This window comes from Protopterus annectens, chromosome 8.part0, assembly GCF_019279795.1.
Source record: "Protopterus annectens isolate FY-2018-M chromosome 8.part0, PAN1.0, whole genome shotgun sequence".
NCBI classification, from domain to species: Eukaryota; Metazoa; Chordata; order Ceratodontiformes; family Protopteridae; genus Protopterus; species Protopterus annectens.
The window spans coordinates 391,539,676-391,564,461 of record NC_056741.1 but is presented as its reverse complement, the minus strand read 5'-3'; the positions used below and the strand labels follow the sequence as shown (position 1 = coordinate 391,564,461).

The 24,786-nt window shown below is 37.1% G+C and overlaps 1 protein-coding gene across 1 annotated transcript in view; it reads right to left on the bottom strand.

Annotated features, from left to right (window-relative positions):
* LOC122808238 (putative DBH-like monooxygenase protein 2) overlaps positions 1-24,786 on the bottom strand; it is a 340,431-nt gene that overhangs the window by 11,793 nt on the left and 303,852 nt on the right. The window contains exon 12 of the mRNA XM_044079200.1: positions 7,542-7,656. Within this exon, the coding sequence (XP_043935135.1) occupies positions 7,542-7,656 (115 nt within the window). The remainder of the gene's footprint in view (positions 1-7,541; positions 7,657-24,786) is intronic.

Here is a 24,786-nt window from a genome sequence, read left to right as displayed (position 1 = left end):
CCTCACAAGACATTTATAACAACTGGAAAGACCGGAGAAATACCTCACAAAGAGGATTACCGGCCTCAAACAGATGCCCTGTGCAGACCGTCTCAAAAACTCCAGCTTTACTCTGTTGCATATCGCCTACTCAGAGGCGACCTCTGCCTAACATACAAAGCTATGTCAAACCCAGAGCTGTTGAACATGCTCCACTTAAAGAAATCCCAATCCCTTCGAGCTACACACTCTAGGGACCTAAACCTTGTCACCACAATAAACAGAACATGCTGGAGGGATAGATTCCTGTCCCAGAGACTTCCCATACTCTGGAACAAACTACCTATCTATATCAAACAAAGATCCTCATTAGCACTCTTCAAGAAAAATCTTGATGATTGGATGGGAAATAGGACGTTCACCCCGGGGATCACCTCGTGGCTCTGCTTGACAGTGGCACAGGAAAATCATTTTCTTGGTTGGTGAAAGGCAGGGTACCTTCTTGGCTGGGCTTATATAGGCCCTAGGGCCAATAGTCTAGTACCTCCCTATGAACCTATAAATCCTGCCAACTTAAATTTAGTCAGCCTGGAATAACTAACCTACAGAGACCTAGGTCTCATATCAGAGCTGAACGTTCACATCTTCTCTTCTACAGTCCTGACCATGCTGGATTCCTGCATCACACCATTTGGCTCTGTATTAATGAGAAACCTTTTAGGTCATCTTGCTTTATAAACCATGGTGAAAGTTAACATAGTAAATACAGACAACACACGCATGGCTCTTCTTTTCCCTTGTTATCATATTGCGCTGATAACCTATTTGCTTTACTTACAGACAATGCTCCTTAAGTAATGTGGCACTGAATTATATTGTTATAGTGAAGGGCTTTGTATGAACTTTGCTGCATAAATTTCAGTATGACAGCACTGAAGTCAGTAACTATAAATTCTGGAAATCATCTTACTCACTATGCATACTGCACTGCTAATGGAATTTGTATACTATGTGACTAAAGGTGATAAATAAAAGCTACCAAATCACATCTGTAATAATTAGACAACACAGATGTAAATCCCATATATTTACGACCTTCAGTCATTGTGAAGTTTTGAATGCTGCACATCAGATGCTTTCATGATTGTTAGTCATTGTTTTGTAGACTCCCTACTGGAACTCAAAAACACATAACTGTGAGTCTCAGAATTACAAAAAAAAAAAATAAACAGCAAAACAAAAGATAACACAAATGTTGACAAATTTCTGCTCTCCTTTAAAATTATTTTTAAAGAGGAATAAGTCCCCTTGCACCCCCAGTGAGGGGCTGACCCCCACCCTCCCACATTCACTCCCTGCTTCTTATGTATACTCTAACTCTGAGATCTTCATACCTCTGAAAAGTGGGAATATACCCTGACGCACAGCTGTTTTGGTCTTTACATGTAAGTCCCCATTGCTATTCTGGAATTCCTGCTTACAAATCTGCGATTTTAAAACCGCCACCATTTCTGTCTTGTTTTGTCTTGTACTTGGATCACAGCTGAAGAGTGCCCATTAGGAATCAGACCGCTTACCTGGTTATAAAAATCGGACCACTAACCTGGTTATAAAACGTAATAAATAAATAAGTTATATCAAATGTCACAGGGGAGGAGACTGTGGGTGTCCATCTTTTTGCTTTCTTACAAGGACAAAGAAAGAAAGAAAGAAAGAAAGACTGCTGTCTGCACGTGAGTGCCATAAAACAGACCTTACACAGTAATCTCAAGATCTAAGGTTAGCAGTCGTCTGAAAAGAGATCAACTGACTACCATGTTCTTTATACAAAACATTAAAGACAAGAGATATGGACTCAAAGTGGCTTTGAAAGAGTAGGTAAAAAAGCAAGCTGGGTACTTTAGGGGAATCAATCTGAAAGTCCGGTGACAATGAAGGCAAGCTTGCTGAAGTCATACAGCCGGACTGATTATGGCATGTTTTCAACCATCTGAGTTTGACTATAACAGAAAGAACCTTTACCTTTTATCAACTCTCTGGTGGGGCTCCTGTATTAATATATTTATACAACAAAAGAAGAAGAAAATAATGAAAACATTTAAGAAACCCCCATCTCCTTACCTCAAGACCACAAACAAAACACTCCAGCAAGGAACCTTTCTTCAGTTATGTCAGAAAAGTAAGGAACAACATTCAGCAGTGGACTGAACTCACACATAACAATATCATTTATTCCTATCCCACTGTTGCATCCACTAGCCCTAAAAATGTAGTCTCCTTTAATCACACTTCGAATCCCTGCCTAGTGGTAAAAATGTTTCCATGGCACCAGATAACATGCCAAGTTACATTCTTATCAGTGTCAAGTATGCCCAATCTGAGTCTTTGCTGAAACTGCCCATCCTCAACCTATTCCATGATACATGCAGAACAACCACTGTAAGTCCACTAAACAAGGGTCACCCTGCTATAAACCCACACAATTATACAGCTATTAGCCTCATCAGCCATATATGCAAAGCCATGGAACAAATCATATCAGAACTCATTTATGTAGACAATTAGCTAATTTAGACCCCGCTGAGTCTGGCTTTGTGAAGGGCAGGTCCTGTCTCCTGAATTTGGTAAGCTTCTATGAAAGGTTACAGAGGCTGTGCACAGAGGTCACTCTGTGCACACTGCCTTAGCTTGACCTGCCCAAGGCTTTTGACACTATCCCCTATGCTGGTATTACTGAAAAAAAAACATTAAGACAAAGTTTAAACAAACTTAACTGACACAAAAGCGAAAAACAAACTTAAGGTAAACAACTGCATCATCTACTGGATTGCAAATTGGCTGCCCAACAGATCCCGAGTAGTGAAAGTTGCTGATACCGTCTCTGAAGGTAAAACTGTAACTAGTGCAAGGTTATAATGCCTTCCACACATTTAGACCAGCTATTACACATAGGGACAAAAGGTACAGGTGTCTGAATTTAGGCTGGTCAAACAGGACAATGCACTTGAGCTTCTTCCCATTCAAATCACCATAGGCAAAATCAAATACCATTTCCTTGCAAGCTACTGGTCCCCCTCTGTGAATCAGGAAACCCATAGCATGTATTTAGACTTATTAGACATGATCACTATCCAACCCAATACCATATTCATGGGCTACTTTAATTACCCCACTATTAACTGGGAATCATACACAACACCAAACGTACAGGCACATAGATTCCTGGATTTTGTAAACATAAACTCCCTGGACCAGACTGTCAATACACCAACAGGTGGTGGAACCATACTGGATCTGGTCCTCACTAATATGAGAGAGTGCTACACACCCCCTAGTATAATGTCTTCTCTGGTAAGGTCAAACCACAAACCTGGAAACCCAGCTAGCCTTGGAATATTCTGAATATTCAGGAACTTTCTACTATTAAGTTACCCTGGCAAAATTTCAGGCCCCCCAAAACCCTAAGAACACTGCTGCCTAAGGAGAACTGTTCATAAGAACCCTTTACAAGCATGTTAATAACTGCATAGAGTCAGCTGTACCCACCAAGAAGAAGTACAGAACTAACTCAAAAAACAAGCCACACTGGTGGAATCTCAATGCCAACAGGCTGCAAAACAGAAGGAAGATGCTCATGGCAAAAATTAGGAGATGCTGCACCCACTAGGATAAAAGCACTCTCATCAAACAAAACAAACAACTCAGAGAGTAAATAAAGTCTACCAAAGCCATATTTTAGGTAAATTTTGGCCTCCCAGGGCAAGGACAACCACAAGGCATTCTTTAGCTATGTCCACAACCTCAAAGGCAATCCAGAATTGTGTGCAGAGTTCATTGTAAATGCAGCCACCTAAACTGAGCCAGAAGATATAGCAAACCTACTGGCCATCAAATTCAGCTCAAGATTTACCCATGTCTCTCTATCAACCTTCTCTCAGGAACTTCTATCAAGTATAACTTCCCCTGCTATTACCAGGAAAAAGGTCCTTAATACTCTCTCTGAGGCCAAGAACACTGCAACAATGAACACAAACAATATCCTAGATTGCCTTTTAAATAGCACAAAACATGATCTATCAAACCCTCTGGAATTGTTATTTAACTGTAGCCTCCAAATGGGCTTCATGCCTCATCAAATGGGAACAGCAACAGTGATCCCTTTGCACAAAGTGGGCGATATACAGACCCTGGAAACTACAGACCCTTAAGTGTCACCAGTCTCATATGCAAAGCCATGGAAAGAATTATGGGCATGATCAGTAATGACATAGGAAACCTGCAGACTCTGGACCCAGTCCAATTTAGTTTCATCAAGGCCAGGTCATGCCTACTCAACCTGGTAGACTTCTTTGAGAAGGTCAACAAAGCAATGGATGAGGGCAAAATGGTTCACACTGCATATCTTGACCTGGCCAAGGCATTTGATGCAATTACCCACTCAGGCATTGTTGACAAACTTAAAGAGGTTTAAGGTACTTTTTAAGCCTCATCATGCATCCCAAATTATATTGATATTTGATCTCTCTCAATAAGTATTTTCTAGAACTGTAAGGTGATAACTTCATTTTTAAAGGCTTAAGCCACGCCCACTGGGAGTTAAAGGCACACACTCAAAAGAGCTGTACCAGATGGAATGAGTTAACTGATTGCATCTCACATATCTCATTATGATGAAATGAATCGAACCCCCCAAAGAATGAAAGGCATTGCAACCCCTCAAAGCTTCTTAACCATCTGTGATTTTGATGAATGTCCCAGATTTTGCCACATCAGTCATTTATGCCAGATATTACAATTTCACACTTCCTACTTTTTAGACAATGTGTACTGATGGAATGCCTGATGTATTGCCAAGAAGTTATGAGACACACACACACACACACACACACACACACACACACACACACACACACGTTGCTTTTTTCTTTATTTACTTTATGCTTGCTAAATGGCAAAGCTGTGTTTAACAAGTGTAAAAACAAAATATAGCCTGGAAACAGTATTATGTGCATATAATATGCATGAGATGTGCAGAAGATTCCAAGGGAATCAATTTATGAACACTGAGAAAAGTAACAGCCTCAGATAGAAACCTGGGGAACCCGTTTAGGTAGTTTGCCTATTTCGGTGAGTGGATTATTACTTAAAACCAAAAAAGTATGTTTTAGATGGAAATTGCAAAATCAATCAATAATATGAATGTGCAACTGTCCGGAGGCCCCATTTAAAGTCCAAAAATATTGCACCTATAACATTATCTATGTCCATATTAGTAAAAACACCGTTAGTAAGACAATAGAGATGGCAGTGAGACTCCTACGATATTTGGGTCTAAAGCCAAAATGTTGTCATGTATAGGAACAATTAATTTACAGATTGAAGAAAAGGCTGTGGTGGGAGCAGTACGGTTAAAGAAAGATAATGAATCATTCTGCTGAAGTCTGTCTAGCAGCTTTGTTTTAAAGGACTCTGCAATAAAAGTTAATGGCATGTTTCTAGGTGTAATAAAAGTTAATGACATGGTTCTAGGTGGGTTTTCTAACTTTGAGAAACTGATATAACTGCTGAGGGTATGACTGTTTATAGAATTTGCTGATACTTGCATTTTTTGTATTCTTTTCAGGGGTGTAAGACGAATGGAACAAGATAATATTGTTGACAATGTATCTTGCACTAGTGGGACCAAGGATGTTGGAGGGATGTTTTTGGTGTCTGACTTCAATCTGCCATACCCTCCAAGTGTGATTTCAATAAGCAACTAGTTAAGGGCAATGTCTGATAGAACACTACTTCTATATAGTAATATCTAGTAAAGATGAGCCGAGCTGTTAACCAGAGTTCGACCTCTGCTGTCTGTGTTATCAGGTGTATTACCTGCAAATGAATGGTATGAATGAGAATGTGTGAAGGAAATCAGAAATTAATTTTTAGCCAAGACTCAACTGTTGTGTCTTTCGGCTTTTCCCGGTTAGGGGTCGCCACAGCGGAACTCCAGTTCGCTAATGATTGGTAGTTGATTTTTACGTGTTGAGTTGCCAGCCTTAACGCACAACCTTCAAAGAAGGTACGCCCATTCATGGATGTCTCCACGCAGAAGACGCTCTAGCTGAGAGTCAAACCGGTCAGCGTCTTACTGTGAGGCGACAACGCTACCGCAGCACCACCACGGATCTTAGCCAAGACTCAGTAATGGTCAGTATTTTAGAAAGATATATATGTTTAGCCATGGGTCATTTTGTGCCCATTTATTAATGATGCTATACACATTCATTTTTGCAACAGTCTGAGTTTTACTGCTGTTTCTGTTATGATGTTTTGTTACATAGGCCCAGGATTTAAATTTCAGTGTATTAAATGTTATATGACTACCAGACAAATGTTTCTGTATGTATGCAAGTTGCCTCACTGTTAGCTAAATGGAAAAGAATCTCAAGAATGAATAGCTCTTAATTAAATCCATTCAGTTATTCATTTTTTGTTATGCTTTTTTCTTGCTCAAAGTTGCAGGGAAGCTGAAGTGTATCTGTGGACCTAAAGGCCTAAGGCAAAGAACTAGTTCATTTATATTTTATCAGCAAGACAGAAATTAAGTCCTAAGTAGTCATGTGAGTTTGGCTATTTAATTACTGTTCATTATCACTGTATTCTATGCAAGTACTGTGGGAAACAAGATAGTAAAAATGCATCATGGTGAAACAAGGGAAAGGAATATTCTGAAAGGCTAATCTGTTTTCCGGAGGCAAGCAGCTGTCCATCCATTCACTCTCAATATCCACTTTATTTAGTTCAGGATTGTGAGGATCTCTGAAGTTAGGGTTGGGGGTTGTCATAATGGTTAAGGTGTTTACCTCTCAGACAAAGGGTACAGTGTTTGAGTCTAAGCTTTGAAGGGGAAACTGGCTAGGCTTAAGATGGCATGCAATGGCAGCTAGCCTAGTACTTACCTATGAACTTATAAAGCCAGTCCATGCAAGTAATGTGCATAAGTAGGCAAATCACTTCAGAATGGGATTGTAGCCCATTGTAGGACATCAACATACTGAAACGTACACCACACATGCACTTAGAGAGAGTTTGGGGTCTTTCCACTCCACATACCTGCAGTTCTTTTAGATGGAGAAAGAACTTTGAGAGACAAGCAAAAGTCTATAAAAACAAAGTGAGACGATGTAAACTCTGCACAGAAGACACCTCAGCTATAAACCAAACCAGAAGGTCAAGCATTGTGAGGCAGCAATGCAAACAACCGCACCACTATGTCACACTTCTCCCAGAGCCACAGTTTTTGATATTCTGACATATTACAGAGCAGTGATGTATCACATAGTAGCATATTAAGAAGCACCTATTTTATGCTTACATTCCAGTGTGCACTGACTTCCTAAATCATTCTTTATTGCACATTGTTCTCTGTTCTGGAAGCTCACTGCTAAGGACAAATCATGCTACAGAGACACAACTTAGAGTAATGGGTGCAGCACAGAAAAACAGACTTTAAAAGTGAGTGGTTCTAGGAAACACTTAAGGAAATTTGTTAAGATTATAAAAAGAACGTAAGTTACATTTTCAGCTATGATGAAGATAGAGTGGATCCCTTCCTTGGTTGCATTTTCAACTTTGTTGCCTTTCCATTCATCCCATTCTACAGAATTTGCCCAAGGGTACACTGACTGCAATCTGTAAAAAGGAAAGAGACAGGAAGGAGTATGAGAAATGAAGTTAGCAGACTGTGAACATTGGTAATTATGTTTTCCCCATAATGTGATGCGTTAAACCCATAATGTGGCTAATATAACTTTTTTATATTGTATTTCAATTTTTTTCAACTTTAGAACCAATCACAAAAGAGATATATACAGGTATAATAATATTTGACTTTACTAAAATATAAGAATTTTTTGTGCAACAGCTACAAAGAAGGCAGTGAATTTTAATCGTTTGTTAAATTTCTGCAACTGTTACTGAACTTGAAATCATATTTATTTATTTATATTACAACTCTTAAACCTAAGCATTCACAGATTAAAACAATAATGACAATGGGTGATTAAAACTGCCTATACAGTCATATAAAATAGAGCAGTAATACATTTAAAAATGTAAAGATTTTAGAAAAAAAAAATATCTGAGCCCAAACCAAAAGTTCAGAGTTATAAAACTGACATGAATATACCTGCAAGGCTCACAGTAGACCCTCCTAAAAAGATGCAACTTCAGGGACATTCCAAAGGATAGTTCCAGCTCATATGAATGAATCAAAGAAATTAACTGGCTCTAAAGAAGTTGGCCAATGTATAAAAATGAAATCATGCTAGATGTCTCAACTCTAGCATTTGGAACAGCTTGCACGACTGGTTCTGATAACCTAAACTGTCTACTAGGGATAACATATATCAGTATCTGTTCTAGGTAAGTAGGACCCAGACTCTGCAGTGCCCAGCTGGTGATGTTAAAGCTCTGCCTACAAATGGCAACCAGCACAGATCCTATAGCACGGGTGTAATATGGCATGTTGTTGGCATGCCAGTCTTCTGTATATGTTGCAGATTAACCAAATTACAGTCTGAAATTCCAAGGCAGATAGCAGTGCAGTAATCAAGACAGGGCAGTGTCAGAGTATTTATCGTTGTACCAAAGTCTGATGCTAGTAAACAGCACTTGATCTGGGCAATATTCTTCAGACAGAAATAAGACTAGTTAATGGAATCCAACATCTCATCATGAAGTGCCATTCTATTATAAACCACAATAACCAGGAAAAGAACACTGCAAACAATGTCTAACAGATCCTCCCATAGGAATTCAATAACAAGAGTGGTGGAACATGTCATGGACAGACCAAAGAATAATCCAACATTACCACGGTCTTGCCTGATTTGGTTTTCTAAGGGCTTTCATCCAATCAAAGATGGAATCCAAGCAGTCTTCCAGAAATGTATATTTCTAATTTGCAATAGATGGACTAGGTGGTAAGAACTAACAAAATTAACATTCGAATCTCATAATGAATTCCCCACATTACCTCTTTATCTCACGTCTTCATTTTGAGCGTGTAGGTGAACTGCCTATGAAAAGACCATTGCAGTCACAATTTTATTGAAATATCACAAACATATACTTTCAGAGTGTAATATAAAAATGCAATATGATTAAATATGAAAGCAAGATATACACAAACTAGTGAAATGACATCTAAACTGCTTACTAGTTACCATCACTAATATGTCAACTTATTTTTTTTTTAATTTCTCCAAATCTTTTGGATTTCCAGTACCATGAGGGGAATGGACCTCATTCCTAAGTCACAGAACAATTAAAAGATCATGAAATTATTATTGTTAAGGAGTCAGGTGCGAAGAGCATTTTTGGCTGGCATCAGAGTTACATGTATCGGTAACATATCTAAATACGATTTAGATTCTTTTTTATAAGACCCCTTGCTCCTACTACTATTGGAATAGTCTGGGTATCTTTCGTCCACATTGCTCTCATTTCTGCCTCTAAATCCTGATATTTTATGACTTTGTCTCTCTCTGTATGCAAGACACTGCAGTCACTGGGTGTAGTGATTTCAATAATCAATGCTATTTTTGTCTTCTTTTCATGGATCACCATATCAGTTTTTGGGCTTATATTATATGAATGAATGTTCATAATTTCAAATGCTCTAAAAAGCAAAAATGCTGGACCTCGAAGTGCTTCTTGTGGGATCACAGTACAGTGAAGGTCGGAATATATGCCCTTTCCTCACTGTAGTGCATTCTCAGAGTTGGTATATATATTTCGTGGGGGTGTGGGGGGGTGCAGCCCCCACAATAACAAGTTAGCGGTCTAGCATTTTTGATGTTTAGAGCATTCAGTATTATGAACATCTTTCATATAATACAGACCCTGTTTTTCTCACATCTATCTTTTGAACTGTTGGTAATGGGTGATCCCATGTGATGTATACGTCACCATTTTCTATGGTGCTTTGTGGTTCATGTTTCCAGTGTTTTTCAGCTACTTCAACATTGTAATGTTTGCACAATCCCCAGTGCAACAGTCTTGCCACATTATTATGCCTTTCAGTATAAAGTCCTTCTGCCATTAATATGTCACAAACAACAAGCTGTGCAACTATTTCCATTTCTGTTTTACAAAACCTACATTTGTCTGTTTCCCCCACATGTTCAATGGACTTTGTAAACCAATGTGTATGTAGTCCACTATCTTGGGTTGCCAATATTAACTTTTCATCCTTTGGTTTAAATTTGCCTCTCCTTAACCATTCCTGCATTCGATCCTGATCAACATGAGACTGTCCCAGGAGTTTTCTATACTTGTAACTTTACTTATGCATTTTCCACATTTCTTGCTTTTTCTCATCTGATCCTTCACCTTATAGTTTTTCTTTTTTTGACACATTCTGTTGCTGCCTGATTTTTATCTTCTTCTGGTTTTATTTCCATTCCCGCATGATGCTGATATGCTTCTGCTAGACTAAGAAGGGAAATCATCTTAGATTTATTCTCCTCATGTTTCAAAACTTTCACTACGTTTGGGTCTTGCGAGGTCAGCAGATATGTATGCAGTCCCACAACTGCAGATCTATACATGTAATCAATTTCAAGAAGGCCCATACCTCCTTCAGAACGAGAAATATATAATCTTGGTATGCACTGATTTTAATAAACCATCTGATGAGCATTTTTCATCCTTCTTGTTTTCCCGTCTAATCTATCCAAAACCTTTGGGGCCAGTCAGTCACCCTAAAACTGTAAGTTAGGACAGGAAGAGCAAACTGGTTTATAGCTTGAACTTTGTTCCTAGATGTCAACACTGTTTTCAGGATTAAAGTCTTCTAAAATATTCCTTGCTGAGTTTTATTTGCATTAGTTCAAGTTTTATTGCTGACTCTTCATCAATTCCCAATAATTTATATACTCCCTCTTGCTCTAGTTCTTTTATAACACATTCTTGTCCCAAACTTATGTTTTCTTGATGCTGCAGCTTTCCTGCTTTAAATGTTGCTTTTACACATCTATCAAGACCAAATGATATTCTTATATCATCTGAAAAAGTTTTGACTACTTGCAGTTGTGCTTTCAGTTCCTCATCTGATGAGCTATACAGTTTTAAATAATTAAAAAAGAGAAGATGAGAAATCTTTACACTTTTTTGCTTTCTGGGAGCCAAATTATAGCCATGAACTAATCTGTTAAGCAGACAGCTTAATGGGTTAAGGGCAAGACAAAAGAGCAGGGGTGACAAAGATTCACCCTGGAATATCCCACTTTGGATTTTTATCCTTGGAATAATAATTTGTCCTTTATCATGGCTTAACTGCAAAGAGGTTTTCCACTGTTTCATGGTCACTGTGATTTGTAGTTTAACAGTGTAAGATGCATCATATACATTTTGAGCACTCTTTTATACATGAATGTGGGATTCTGTCAAATGCCTTTTTGTAGTCTATCCATGCCATACTTAGATTATTTCCCTTATTACAGTTCTCCACTATGACTTTATTTAACAACAAAGTATCCTTTATTCCATATGACTTTTCTATTACCCTTTTGTTCAATTGCCATAATTGAGTTTTCTTTTAACTCTGTTGGCATCAATTCCAATGTACAGTTTATATGTCGTTGGAAGGCATGTTATTGGTATATAGTTTTTAAGGTAGCTTGCGAGTTCACTCTTAAGCAGGAGCATTGTTTTTCCTGTTGTTAGCCAGGCTGGTGTCTGTTTGGGGTGCGCATATAAATAGTTCTTACTCATGGTTAAATAAGATGTTAATATTTAGCCAAAAGTTAGGTATTGCATCTGGATCTGGGGTTTTCCAATTAGAGGCTTTTCTCAACTTTGTTTCAATCTCTCAGGCCGTTGCTTCATCCCATTTCATATCCTGTACATTTGAACTTCTTATTCTTTCTTTTACTTCTTCTGTCCATTCAGCATCCTTGCTATGTGCCACTGGATCTTCATAAATATATCTCCAAAATGTATCTATTTCTTCATTTTTGGTGGTCTTTCAATTTCTTTTACCTTGTTTCCCAATTCTCTATAAAACTTTTTTGAGTTATCAATAAATTGCTAATTTTGTACTTTTCCTTTATATTTATCTGTGTATCTTCTAAGTTGTTCTGCCTGTGCTGATAATTTTAATTTATTATTTGTGTTACTGCATGATAAATCCTGATCCATTATAATACTGCTCATTGCTTTTATCACGTCTATCTTTGTCATTATCTTTGTTGATCTATTACCTCTTCTATACTCTTCTAACAGTGACAATTCTTAATTGCTTTATAATTTCCTCTGTTCGATACATCTATGATGGTATTTGATTTCTCTTCATCCTTTCCATTACTAGCCTGTGTTCTTGTGGTAGGACTTCATCTTTTAATAATTTGGCTGCATAGTAATGTATCCTATTTACTTCTGTTATGTCACATGAATCTTGATGGACAGACCTAATTACTGTGTTTGTTTGTTTTGTCCGACTTCTAACTTTTTGGGTTTTATTTTGTTTTTTGAGACTTCTAACTTTTTGGGTTTTATTGACCTTCTGCAGTCTATTTCTTTCATTGATCTTAACATGTCTACCCATCTCTATTAAACTAAGCAACTCTTCTCTTAGAACATTTTCTTCTATGCTGAAGGCACACTGTTTGTCTGCCATTTCCTCCAGGTATTCTATAGAAAGTTCCAGAGCTTCTTCCTGTGCCATGTTCTCTTCAATTTCACCCTGTGTCATCTGTTGCTCTTTCATATGGGAAATCACTGGCCTATCACTCCCCAACATTGACTGTGTCAGAGTTGCCACAGTTTCCTGTTCTTTCCCTTGCTGTATAGCTCCAACTGAACCCTTGTACTGCTTTCCTGTCAGAGGCTCCAAATTATCTTCATATGTCAAGTGATTAGATGCTTTCTGCTCTCCTGGTTTCTCCGTAACTGGGGTGTCCATTGCTCTATCCTGTTGTGTTGTTATCTGAGTTAAATTTTCTACACTACATCCTCCACTTTGCAGATAATCCATAACCTCAGTTTCTGTTTCTTTAACTTCTCCATTACTAATCCTCTTTTCTACTTTTCCTCTTTCTTTTCTTATTTTGTGTATTGTGAAATTTTCCATATCCAGATGTCTTTGCCTGTATTTCTCTTTGAATATCTTTGGTGCTGTTCTTTTTGCATTTATTAGTTTTGCTTTCTCCTTCGCATAAATATTGCACCATATTAAATCTCTTTTTCTTTCCCATTTCCATATTTCTTCTTCAGATGTCTCCTGTTCCTCATATTTATTCTTACTATGGGGATGAGTTATTCCATCATGTTGTGATATGACCTTACTGTGCGATAGCTCTAACACTATAATAGATATAAAATGTTGAACACTGTAATTTGCAAGGTAGGAATATCGGTGCAGCTAACCTTATTTTTATTGAATGCTTCTACTTTGATGCCTTTACAAGTGGAGTTGGATGTGTGATGCAGAGGGATGGGGCTTGACTGCTCTCAAGCAGTAATTAGCAGCATGGTGGCAGGAAAGGCCAGTCAATAATGGACGTGACTGAATGGCTGATTCTAGCATACTTACCTTGGAGGGAGATGTGTTGATTTCATCATACTGCAGGTGAGTGTCCTAGTGATAGGCCAGGAAATGTGCGACTTAGCAAAGGGACAAAGAACAGCAAAGCCACCGAAGAGTTCATGCATTCATCTGAACACAGTTGTGGTGTGGAATCATTCATCTACATTGGACTCAGAGAAGCAGGTCCTGCACTTTCACTGCTGTCCAGCATTCAAAAATATTCAAGTCTACGACCTTAGTGTAGCAAATTTCCTTGGTTCTCCTCCATCCATTTACAACCTCTTTTCCCCATTTTTGCATACAGAGTTGGGGTGTCACTTGATATATATGGGTATAGCTCTACATAATGAAAAACAAACTCCCCGAAGCATAAAATATCAATCTTTTCCCCCACATCTAAGAGTTTATTAAACAATATAAAACATCAAATGCATCAAAACAGAAACAAAAATTAAAAACAATCACCACAATATACATAAATAGAGCTGACAACAGTAACATAAAAATAATAGGAACTAATAACTATAAAGAACATGATGGTCAACGATTAGGCTACTTATAAACACATCAAATCATCATATGTATCAGTGATAAATGTTGTCAAAGAGGTCCATTTAAATACAGTAGTTTTCTTTAATGGAGTATCAGACAATGCCAGTTCTAGTCTACGTAGTACACCCACTTTGGAAAACATCATCCACTCCTGGGTTTCAAGATTTGGTTACCAATGTATTGTTAGGCACTTCTTAACAACAAGTAAGGTCGAGTTAAGAAGTCTGGACTGTGGAGATCGAAAGTGAAGCACGCACATATCAACTAGGAAATACACAGCTTTAACAATCTTCACCTCTTGTGGCGAAGTCATTTATTAGTTGTAAAAGCTTCCTAAATTCCCCAGAAACAGACAATCACAAAAAATGCAACTGATCACCACTGTTGCCTGCATCACATCTCCAAAAACTAGGAGTCGCATTAAGATACAACTTGCAGAGTTTAGAGGGATTATAAAAGTAAACTGGCACAGCCAGCCAAAGAATCTAAACTTTCGCAGCAGGGTTGCATACATTAGAATTAGTAGGATTCTATTCCAATACTTTTATCTATTTGTATACACAAATGTTGCTATCATCCTAATACTTGCTTATTTAATACACTTTCTCTATAAATTATGAGGGTCTTGTAAGGAGAAAAAAAAAACACAAACAAATTCTCTAGACTCTAACAAATAAACATTGAGTGGTTTCATCTTTAATTGCAGACTTTCAGAACAAGTCTTACCAAACCACACATTCGATTTGAACTTATTTAACCATTCCCTCATTTTACAACAGCCAGTCAACTGACATTTCATTTTAAAAGACACAATATTTATACTCTCATTTAAGCCAAGGCAAAGAAAAACAATTTAAAGCATTAGTGGAATTTTAAAATGTACTGCGGTGGTGGTGCTGCGGTAGCATTGTCGCCTCATAGCAAGACGTTGTCCCGTTCGACTCTCAGCTAGAGCGTCTTCTGTGCGGAGGCATACATGAATGGGGCGTGCCTTCATTGAAGGTTGTGCATCAGGGCTGGTAACCTGGTACGTAAAAATCCACTACCAATCATTAGTGGACCGCAGTTCTGCTGTGGCAGCCCCTAACCGGGAAAAGCCAAAAGACACAAACAAACAAAGTGGAATTTTAAAATGTCACAACTGATTTTTTTTTTTTTAAATTCACTTCTGTCTGGTCAGAGGATAAGATCACTTTTTAAATATAACACTGAAGACTGAAGCATCAGTTAGTAAAACAGAATCACTTAAAAACAAAATGCAGGAATATGTACCTACATATAAGCACATCCCAAAGCTTTAAAAACAGGTATTTTAAAAGGGCAAGTTATAAGAATTTCTAAATTAATTAGTAGAAATGATGCATCTGATGCTGTCAATTTTCATTCATTCTCAACAAATGGGTTTGGATCCGATCCTTGGATCCAACTCGGATATTATTTTCAGCTTGTGGCCACTAACAAACTCTCGAGCTCCTTCCTTACCCATAATGCTCTATCCCCTAAAATACCTTAGATTGTTCAAATATGGTCACTGTGAGCTCTCTTACTTGGTATAGTTAGTTTAAAGATAAGTCTAATTTTATTATATTTATAACCAGACACAATTGCCCCAATCTCCAAAAGATCAGATCGGGTTTTGGCACCACCTGCAGGAAAGGAATTTTGAGGCAAGGGAGTACCCATAGATGCCATAGTTGCAGAGGCAGCCAATAATAATGAACTCATGGATCTCTTCTGTCCATCCCCCTAACAGAGAGTCTAGGGAGTTAGATTTGGGAAGCATGTGTATGCTTTAGCGACCTTTGCACTCAGATTTCTGAATTATTTGGAGCACTTCACAGGATTACAGAGGGATCTGATTAAGTAACTTTCATATTCCCTCTCTGGGACCAGTACTCCTGAGACTCAGTCTTTTGGGGCCTTGTAATTGGCTACTCTTCAATTAATCATTAACTTGTCCATGAGGCTTATCTCTCATGTGGCTGAAGGTATCTGAAGGGCGGCAGGTTCAGACATTTCTATTAGGAGGAATGCCTGGATGTGTTTTTGTGGAGCCCTCCAAGTCCTTTTTCATCAATGCTAATTTTGAAGGAAGCTCTTTGTTTGGCTCTAAAGTTAAGGAGACACTCTCCAAGTGTGAGCAAGATGGAAGGATCCTCTCTGCAGTTGGAGTACATTTTTCAACTCCTCAGAGGACCTTTTCCAGGAATTAACCAGGAGGTCAGAAAATGTGGTTCAAGAAGTCCTAGGGTCCTTTCCAAAATCCCAGTGGAGATAGTTCCTCCAAGGGCAAAGGGGGAACTCGAATGAAAGATGCTGTCCATGCGGCAGAGGAGGCCTGCAGAACCAGATGTCCAGAGATTCCTTCCCCAATAGACCCTACCAGTGCTCTTGATAGGAGGCACGATTGTCCACCTCTGGAGGCAATAAGGCGTCATTTATCCCTGCACCAGACAGCCTGGCTAGACATTACAAAAAATAGATGGGTGCAGAGTATTATTTCCCGAGGTTATATAATTCCCTTTTCCCTACCACCTCCACTTGTATGCAAAATTCCCAATGTTCCATCAAGTCAGAGGAAATTAGCAGCGTAGAAATACAAAAGCTGCTAGAAAAAGAGAGTCCCCCAAGAGGTCCCACCAGACCAGATAGAATTTGGAACTTACTCAAGATTCTTTTTAGTTGCAAAGAAAACAGAGGACTGGAGACTGATACTGGATCTCAGCAGTTTAAAAAAAATCAGTTCAGCAAACCAAATTCCGGATGGTCACAGTTCAGTCCATTCTTCCCTTTTTGTGCAAGGACAACTGGATGTACGTGATAGACCATCAGGATGCATACTATCACATGAAAATGAAGAGACAACCTAGAAGGTATTTACACTTCCGGCTGGGAACCAGGCATTACAAGTTCAGAACCCTGCCTTTGGCCTCTTCACAGCCCCCAGGGTGTTCACCAAATGCATGCCAGTAGTAGGAACTCACTTGAGACTACAAGGATTCTGAGTGTTTCTGTACTTGGATGACTGGCTCGTTACAGCCCTGACCAGGCATTTACTGATAAGAGCTTGAGATCAAGGACTCCAGAATTGCGCTCATCTAAGAATAACCATAAATTACAACAAATCTCAGTAGCATCTCAGTCAGTCCCAGCTCCTACAGTTTGCTGAATTTTCTGTTTTGTCTACATTATTTTTTACTTCAGCGAACTCTTAGTCTGCTGTCTATTAGGTCTGCAGTATACCAAGCCAGGATTGAAGACAATTCAGACTTTTTCCTTTCCTTTTCCTATAAAAGTACACTGTAATATGTCTTCACAGATAATACTTGGCATGGCCAAGGCCAATGCATTAAAAGCATTCCTCACAGGGCTATATTTGTTTCTTTCACTAGTGCCCAAAACTCCTGTAAGCCTTTGTAGCCAGCACATCCTATGTTTTCACTAGTGTGTGACACTTCAACAAATCCTTCAGCCTGCGCATCTTATTAACCACTCCATAACCTGTAATTTCTATAGGGGAACCTACACCTGTTTTACATCTATCCTTAAAAGAGCTGCAGCATGGTTTAAACATCTTGGTGAAGGTCAGGGGAATCTGAACTTTTTTTCAACTGTCTACAAAGTAAATGTAGTATGATCTGTAAACTGTAGTAGGAAGCTTGCACTTGTTCTGCAACCATCTGTAAAATAACAGTAGCAAGTTCTGTAATCCCAGGGAGAAGGGTCACCTCCATCTATTCTCTAACTAGTACCAAAATAACTGTATCAAGTTCTGTAATCCCGGGGGCAGGGACCACCTCCACCTATTCTCTAATTAGTACCAAAATAACTGTAGCAAGCTCTGTAATCCCAGGGAGAGGGCCGCCTGCACCTATTCTCTAACTAGTACCAAAATAACTGTAGTAAACTCTGTAATCCCAGGGAGAGGGGCGACCTAAACCTATTCTCTAACTAGAACCAAAATAACTGCAGTAAGCACTAAAATCCCAAGGACAGGGCTGCCTGTACCTATTCACTAACTAGTACCAATAGAATAGCAGCATGCTCTGTAATCCCAGGGACAGGGCCACCTCCACCTATTCTCTAACTAGTATCAAAATAACTGTAGCAAGCGCTGTAATCCCAGGGACATGGCCTCCTGCACCTATTCTCTAACTAATATGAAAATAACAGTAGTAAACTATGTAATCCTTGGGGGGTGGGGAGCTTGTGGCTGCTCTGTAACTAGTGCAAAAATAACTGTAGCAAGCTCTGTAATCCCAGGAAAAAGGGCCACCTGCACCTACTTTCTAACTACTATCAAAATAACAGCAGCAAGGTCTGTAATCCCAGGGAGAGAGTATACCTACACTTATTATCTAACTACTACCAAAAGAACAGCAGTATCCTCTGTAATCACAGGGAGAGAGGTTGCCTGCACCTATTCTCTAAATAGTACCAAAATAACAGCAGCATGCTCTGTAATCCCAGGGATAGGGGTTGCCTGCACCTATTCTGTAACTACTGCAAAAATAAGTGTAGCAAGTAATCCTTGGGATGGAGAGCTGTGACTGTTCTGCAAATAGTGCCAAATAATTGTAGCATGCTCTGTACTCCTTGGGTGGGGGATCTCTTCTGTAATCTCCAAATTACCATTGTATGATCTGTGATGTCTTTTTTTCTCTCAAAAATCTCTTTATTGATTTATAAAATATAACATAACAATAAACATCAAACATTGTAAATATAGTCATTTCGGAGTTAGATGAAATTACATGAAAAAGCATTTTACAACTCATGAAAGTGAAAAAGATACAACAATATATACAATATATACAAAAGGTAACCAAGGAGCAATTGACTAAATGAGTTTATAATCATATGGGAAAGTGATGTATGAGAGTAAGTAAATCATATTTATGTAACTAGACAAAAATGAAAAGACTATTAGTCATTATTAATAATATAAAGGACCTTCTCTAAAGCTTTATTGTTTAAAGCCTTTTTTTAGGACTTTTCAACATAGTTTTTTGTGCAGAAATGTACAAGTAATTGTTCTAAAGGCATTCCAATTCAATTTAGTGCAATCAAGCCAATTTTTGGAAATGTAGAGTTTTATGAGAGACCAAATAAATATAAACATGTGTGTCTAATTTAGAAAGATGTATCATGGGTATGTGGAGAATTGCTGTTTCCCAGGATAAGGTGGATTTGTGATATCCCATTTTCTGTAAACGTGCTTTCAGGAAGTCCAGAGTTTATGTGAGAACTGGCAATACCAGAAAATATGCAGAATATCAGCTTTGGGAAAGGAACAACAAGGGCAAGAAGGAGACTTACTAGCATCAAATTTATTAAGTTTGGAAGGAGTGTGATATGCATTATTATTTATCAACAATTGGGTATAGAACAATTTCTTGAAAAGGGGAGTGCTCCAGAGTGTTTCTGATAGCAGAGAGTTTTTGTTTCTCAGTTAATTGAGAATTATGTTTGTCCCAAAAATTAGAAAAAAGACATAGCGAGTCTTGTATTAATTTATTTAACAAGTTATATGTTTTTGATAGCATTTTTTCAGGGAGTGCTAGTGTTTTAATTACCGTGTCTAAGTTATTAAGTTCTTGCTCTTTTGGTTTTGTGTGAGCATATTTAGCCATAACCACATCTCTTAATTGACGTAAAATTATGGTATATTTACAATTGACATTCAGTGTGTTTCGAAGATTAGCCAAGGACAAATCTTTATATTTCAAGAGATCCCAAACATTCATATTTTTTATAAGAGGATATTTTGTGAGGTTAATTGGTGTATTATCCAACTTAAGGTTGGGATTCAAGTGAAGTGGTTGAAATAAATGAAAAATATTATCAAGATTGACAAGTTTTAATATCTCCTGAAATGCTTTAACCTTTTGTTTTAGGAAATTTGAGATTTTAAGAGTGTTTATGATATCTATAGGGAGAAATGGAATAGCAGCAGGATTAATGTTTTTGGATATGATATGTTGATGCCATAGCTTAACCCAAATAGGGAAATGATTGTAGTTGATATTATTTAGTTTAGAGATGGATAACAGTTTGTTAGCCGAAACAATTAAATAGTAGAGATACAAATTTGGCAAGCCTAAACCACTCCTTTCCTTAGGAATTGATAAATTGGAATATGAAATTCTAACTGTTTTAGGAAACCACAAAAAATTTGGCTAGTTCTTTATTAACTTTACCGAAGAAGGATTTGGGAATGATTTGATCTGAAGAGTTGAATTGGTATAGAAATTTGGGGAGAATATTCATTTTGATTATTGCTGCTTTAGATAAAAGTGATAAATTGAGTAATTCCCATCTACGCATATCTAACATTATTGATGACCATGCTTTATTCAAATTATTTTGAAATGTAGATAAACTATTATGATCAACATGAATACCCAGATATTTAACACTATAAGTAATATGAAATGAGGAGTCGGGAAATAAGTATGGTTTATGTGCTAAATGATTTAAAGGGAGAATATGTGTTTTTTGGGAATTAATGTGATAGTCTGACGCAATTGAAAATTTCTCTATAGAGTTAACTAGTTTTTTTAGATCTGTGATAGGTGTTTGAAAGTATATGACCAAATCATCCGCAAAAGCTGAGGAAAAGTAGATTAGTGTTCAAAACCCTAGGGATCCTATGGAATGTGTTTTGTGCTATGTATAAAAGTAGTGGTTCTATATACAAATTAAAGAGAAAGGGAGATGAAGGACAGCCCTGTCTTGTACCGTTAGTAATCTTTATAGGGATTGATGTAGATCCGTTAATATACAGTCTAGTAAAGGATTCTTTGTACAAAGTTTTGATTAAGTTTATAAATGTGATGGGAATATTAAAACAAAACATAGTTTGAAAGAGGAAATCCCAGCTCACTCTATCAAATGCTTTCGATGCATCAAGGATCAGTGCATATAATGGGTTATTATCATTTTTTGTAAGGTGTATAATGGATTCCAGAGTTAGGGTGTTATCCCATGCATGTCTGTGAGATATAAAACCTGTTTGGTCTGGGGAAATTATTGACGGTAAAACCTTCTTTAGTCTGTTAGCAAGAACAGAAGATAGAATTTTAATGTCTAAATTAATTAATGAAATGGGTCTATAATTATAGGGGTCTGTTTTGTCTTTATTGTTTTTCAGAATTAGTATAGTTTTTGAAGTGTTCCAGTGAAGATCAGATATGTCATTTATTTTTATGTAATTATAAACTTTGAGAAGGAAGGGAGCAAGTACTAACTTAAAGGATTTAAAGAATTCCGGTGTGAATCTGTCTGGGCCTGGAGATTTACTAAGTTTGAGTCTGTCAATGGAGTCAGAAATTTCTTGGAGACTTAGAGGAGCTGAAAGAATGTTCTGTTATTGTTCATTCAAAATGGGGAATATTATAGAACTTAGAAAACTATTTATGTGACAATTTACCATAGTATTAAGAGTTTTGGAAAATAAATCAGTATATAATAATTTAAAAAGATGCAAAATGTCCTTGTCCGTGTTATATATTTGATTTTTGTATTGTATAGGCAATATTTTGGGCATGTCAAAGTTTTTTTTTATTATTCTTGCAAAGGTTTTGGAAGGCACTTGAGCCCATTCAGAATAAGTAGATAAGAGTCTTTGCTCCAGTATTGAGAGATTATTTTGATGTAATAAAAGAAGTTCTTTTTGAGATTCTATAATTTTTTTGTAATATAAGGAGTCTGGATTTAATCTATATTGATTTTCAAGAGATTGGATCTTTAGTTTTAGGAGTATTTCTTTATTATTAAATTGATTTTTAAGGTATGAAGCCTTATTAATGAACATTCCCCTCAACCTAGCCTTGCAGGCAGCCCACTGTATATCATAGGGTATATCTGATGAGTCTAGGTTGTTTTCCATTTCCTGAATTATTTCTATACATAATTTACTAATTTCTTTGTTAGAGAGCAAATTATTATTCATTGTCCAACTATTCCGTTTGGATGAGTGTCCAGAATTCAAGTCCAGATTTAGTTTTAATGAAATTCTAGAGTGATCAGAGAGAAATCTAGGCTCAATAATAAAGTCCAATAACAATTGTGAAAGGGAAGCAGATATAAGAAAGAAATCCAATCTTGACCATGAATTATAGCATTTTGAATAATATGAATATATATATATCTTTTTTATTTGAATATTTAATGAGTTGTATGGGGTCTATGAGGTTATGGTCTAATATTAGATGCTCAACAGCAAAGGATGCTTGTTGATTATATGAAGAGGAACAGCTGGTGCGATCTATATCAGGGTTAATTACAGCATTCCAGTCTCCACCTACCTTGACGTAGTGATCTTTGTAGGAAGAGAGGATATTATATATCTGTAGAATAAAAAAAAGCTGATAATTACATGGACCATAGAGATTGAGCACCAGAAGTGGTTTATCAAGGTTGTGTATAGTGGTGGTAAAGTAGCACCATCTACCATCAGTGTCATATTTTTCTTCAATAATAATCCCCTGAAATTTCTGTTTAATTATAATAGCCACCCCCCTGGAGTTAGAAGTGCCACCAGAAGCTATTATTTTTTTGATCCATTTTTTCTTTGTACCAGTCTTCTCTGGGAATATGTGTTTCTTGTAGGAAACATAAATTGGCTTGTGATTTATAGATTAAATGAAACAGTAAAGATTTCTTGGCTTTGTTTTGAATCCCTCTTACATTCCAAGAGTCTATTATTAATAAATTTGTCATGTGATTTTCAAAGGTCTGTTAAGAGGGAGGTAAGTGATTAGATTGTTGGTATATAATGAAAAAGTAAAAAAAAAGCTTAGTCCTAGTAAGACAATTAATCTGTATAATGGTATCTTTCAAGATAAAATTAACTTTAGTCTCATGATCTTCCCTCTTCCCTACCCCAGTGCCTACCCACCCTAACTTATCTAAAGAAGGAAGGTAAAGACAGTTACATGCAAGATGTACATACTTGGTCACCAATATATCTAAAATATAGGAAGAAAGTTTAAGTAAAGTCCTAAAAATGACTATAACAAAGTTAACAAAACTAAACATATGTACACATCTATCAACAAACAAGATGCATGACATACTCAATCCCCATTCAAATGTGTATTCACAAACTCCTGTAAAGTTAATTAAGAATGAATCAAATATAAATGTCACTGTTAAATCTAACACTATATTATGTATTTGTATTGAGAGATGTATGTGAATCATAAATATGGTTAGCAAAGCCTTAATATATCTAGACTTTTATATTTGTAAAGTATATGTAATACACTGGACTAAGTCTCTAACCATACAATTTAAATGTTAACTGTAATATGAACTATTTACAAATAAATTTAAGATTTAATACTTTTATATTAGTAGTCCCTACAATCAGTATACCCTGACTAAACTTCTTTATCATTGTCAAGCTAAATTGTAAAGCTTGAGTGAATATGGTTCTTCTAAATAGTAGAGACCACCATCAAATCTAGTATAATATCACCCATCAAATGTGAAATCATATATCTACTACAGCTGTTACAAAAGTTAATGAAAAATGGGGTTTATTATTTTATTACCTGTCATGAGTGTACAATCACTATAAGTTTATGAATCGTGCAGACTGAAGTTTTTGCCAAGGGTATTAATTACCCTTAAAAAACTGTGATCAACATTACACCTCCTAGGAGTGACTAGATTTACGTATGTTGCTAATCAAAGGTAAAACTATCATTATATACAAAGATTAAAGAAGCGAAAGCTAACCAATATTCCCCTACTAACCATTTCAGTGTCCTAAACCCGTTGTAAAATGGATAGTGTCAAATACTAAACTTTGAGCCTATCCGCTTGCATCGTAAACTGTAATATGATCTGCTGGATATAACAAAAATACACGACTTATTTTGTGAAAACGTGAAACATTTCAGCAGATGAAAGACACATATAAACAGTCCACAAGTGTCTTTGTCGAGATACCAGTCTCAGAGGCAGCAATACCTCCGCACTGACGCAGGTCAAACTTGTACTCATACAGGGCATCATGAAGCACACAAAGATTCAGACCCATCCTGAGAGAAGAAAACCACTTGCATGCAAAATAATGCCAGGACAACCAAATCGAAGTCTCCGACGCTGAATAACTGCATCTAACACAAGGTGAGGCTTCAAGTTTCCAGGGAGCCATGCTTTAAGGATCAGAAGTCTGAGGGGATCATATTGCATTTGTATCACTGATCCCTTCAAAACCGAACAAGTGAACGTCGGCAAATATTTTCCAAGCAGCATGTCAGTGTCTGGATGAATAGACTGTGATTTTTTTTTTGGGATTATGACATTGTCATGAGTCCATACATGAAAGGAATTGTTGCGTGTCTGTTTCCAGTCAAAAATCAAAGGGACTTTGTCAAGGTTGGTAGGACAGTGTTGGTGCGAAAGTCCGGACGTTGTTTCTTCCATTTTGTATGGGTATCACTTGTCATCAAAAGCAATGGTTCCGCAGATATTCATGTCCTGATGTCTCTCAAATAATGCGTAGACATTACATATGGGAAGACTAAAATTAGAGTATGTGTCAACGCCAAATATTATTAAAATCATGTCATTCTTACAATGAATTTGAAGTGAATTATTTCTTTGTAGAATTTGTCATAAGTTCAATACGCTTAAGGTATATAGGTTATGAAGTGTAAATTCAC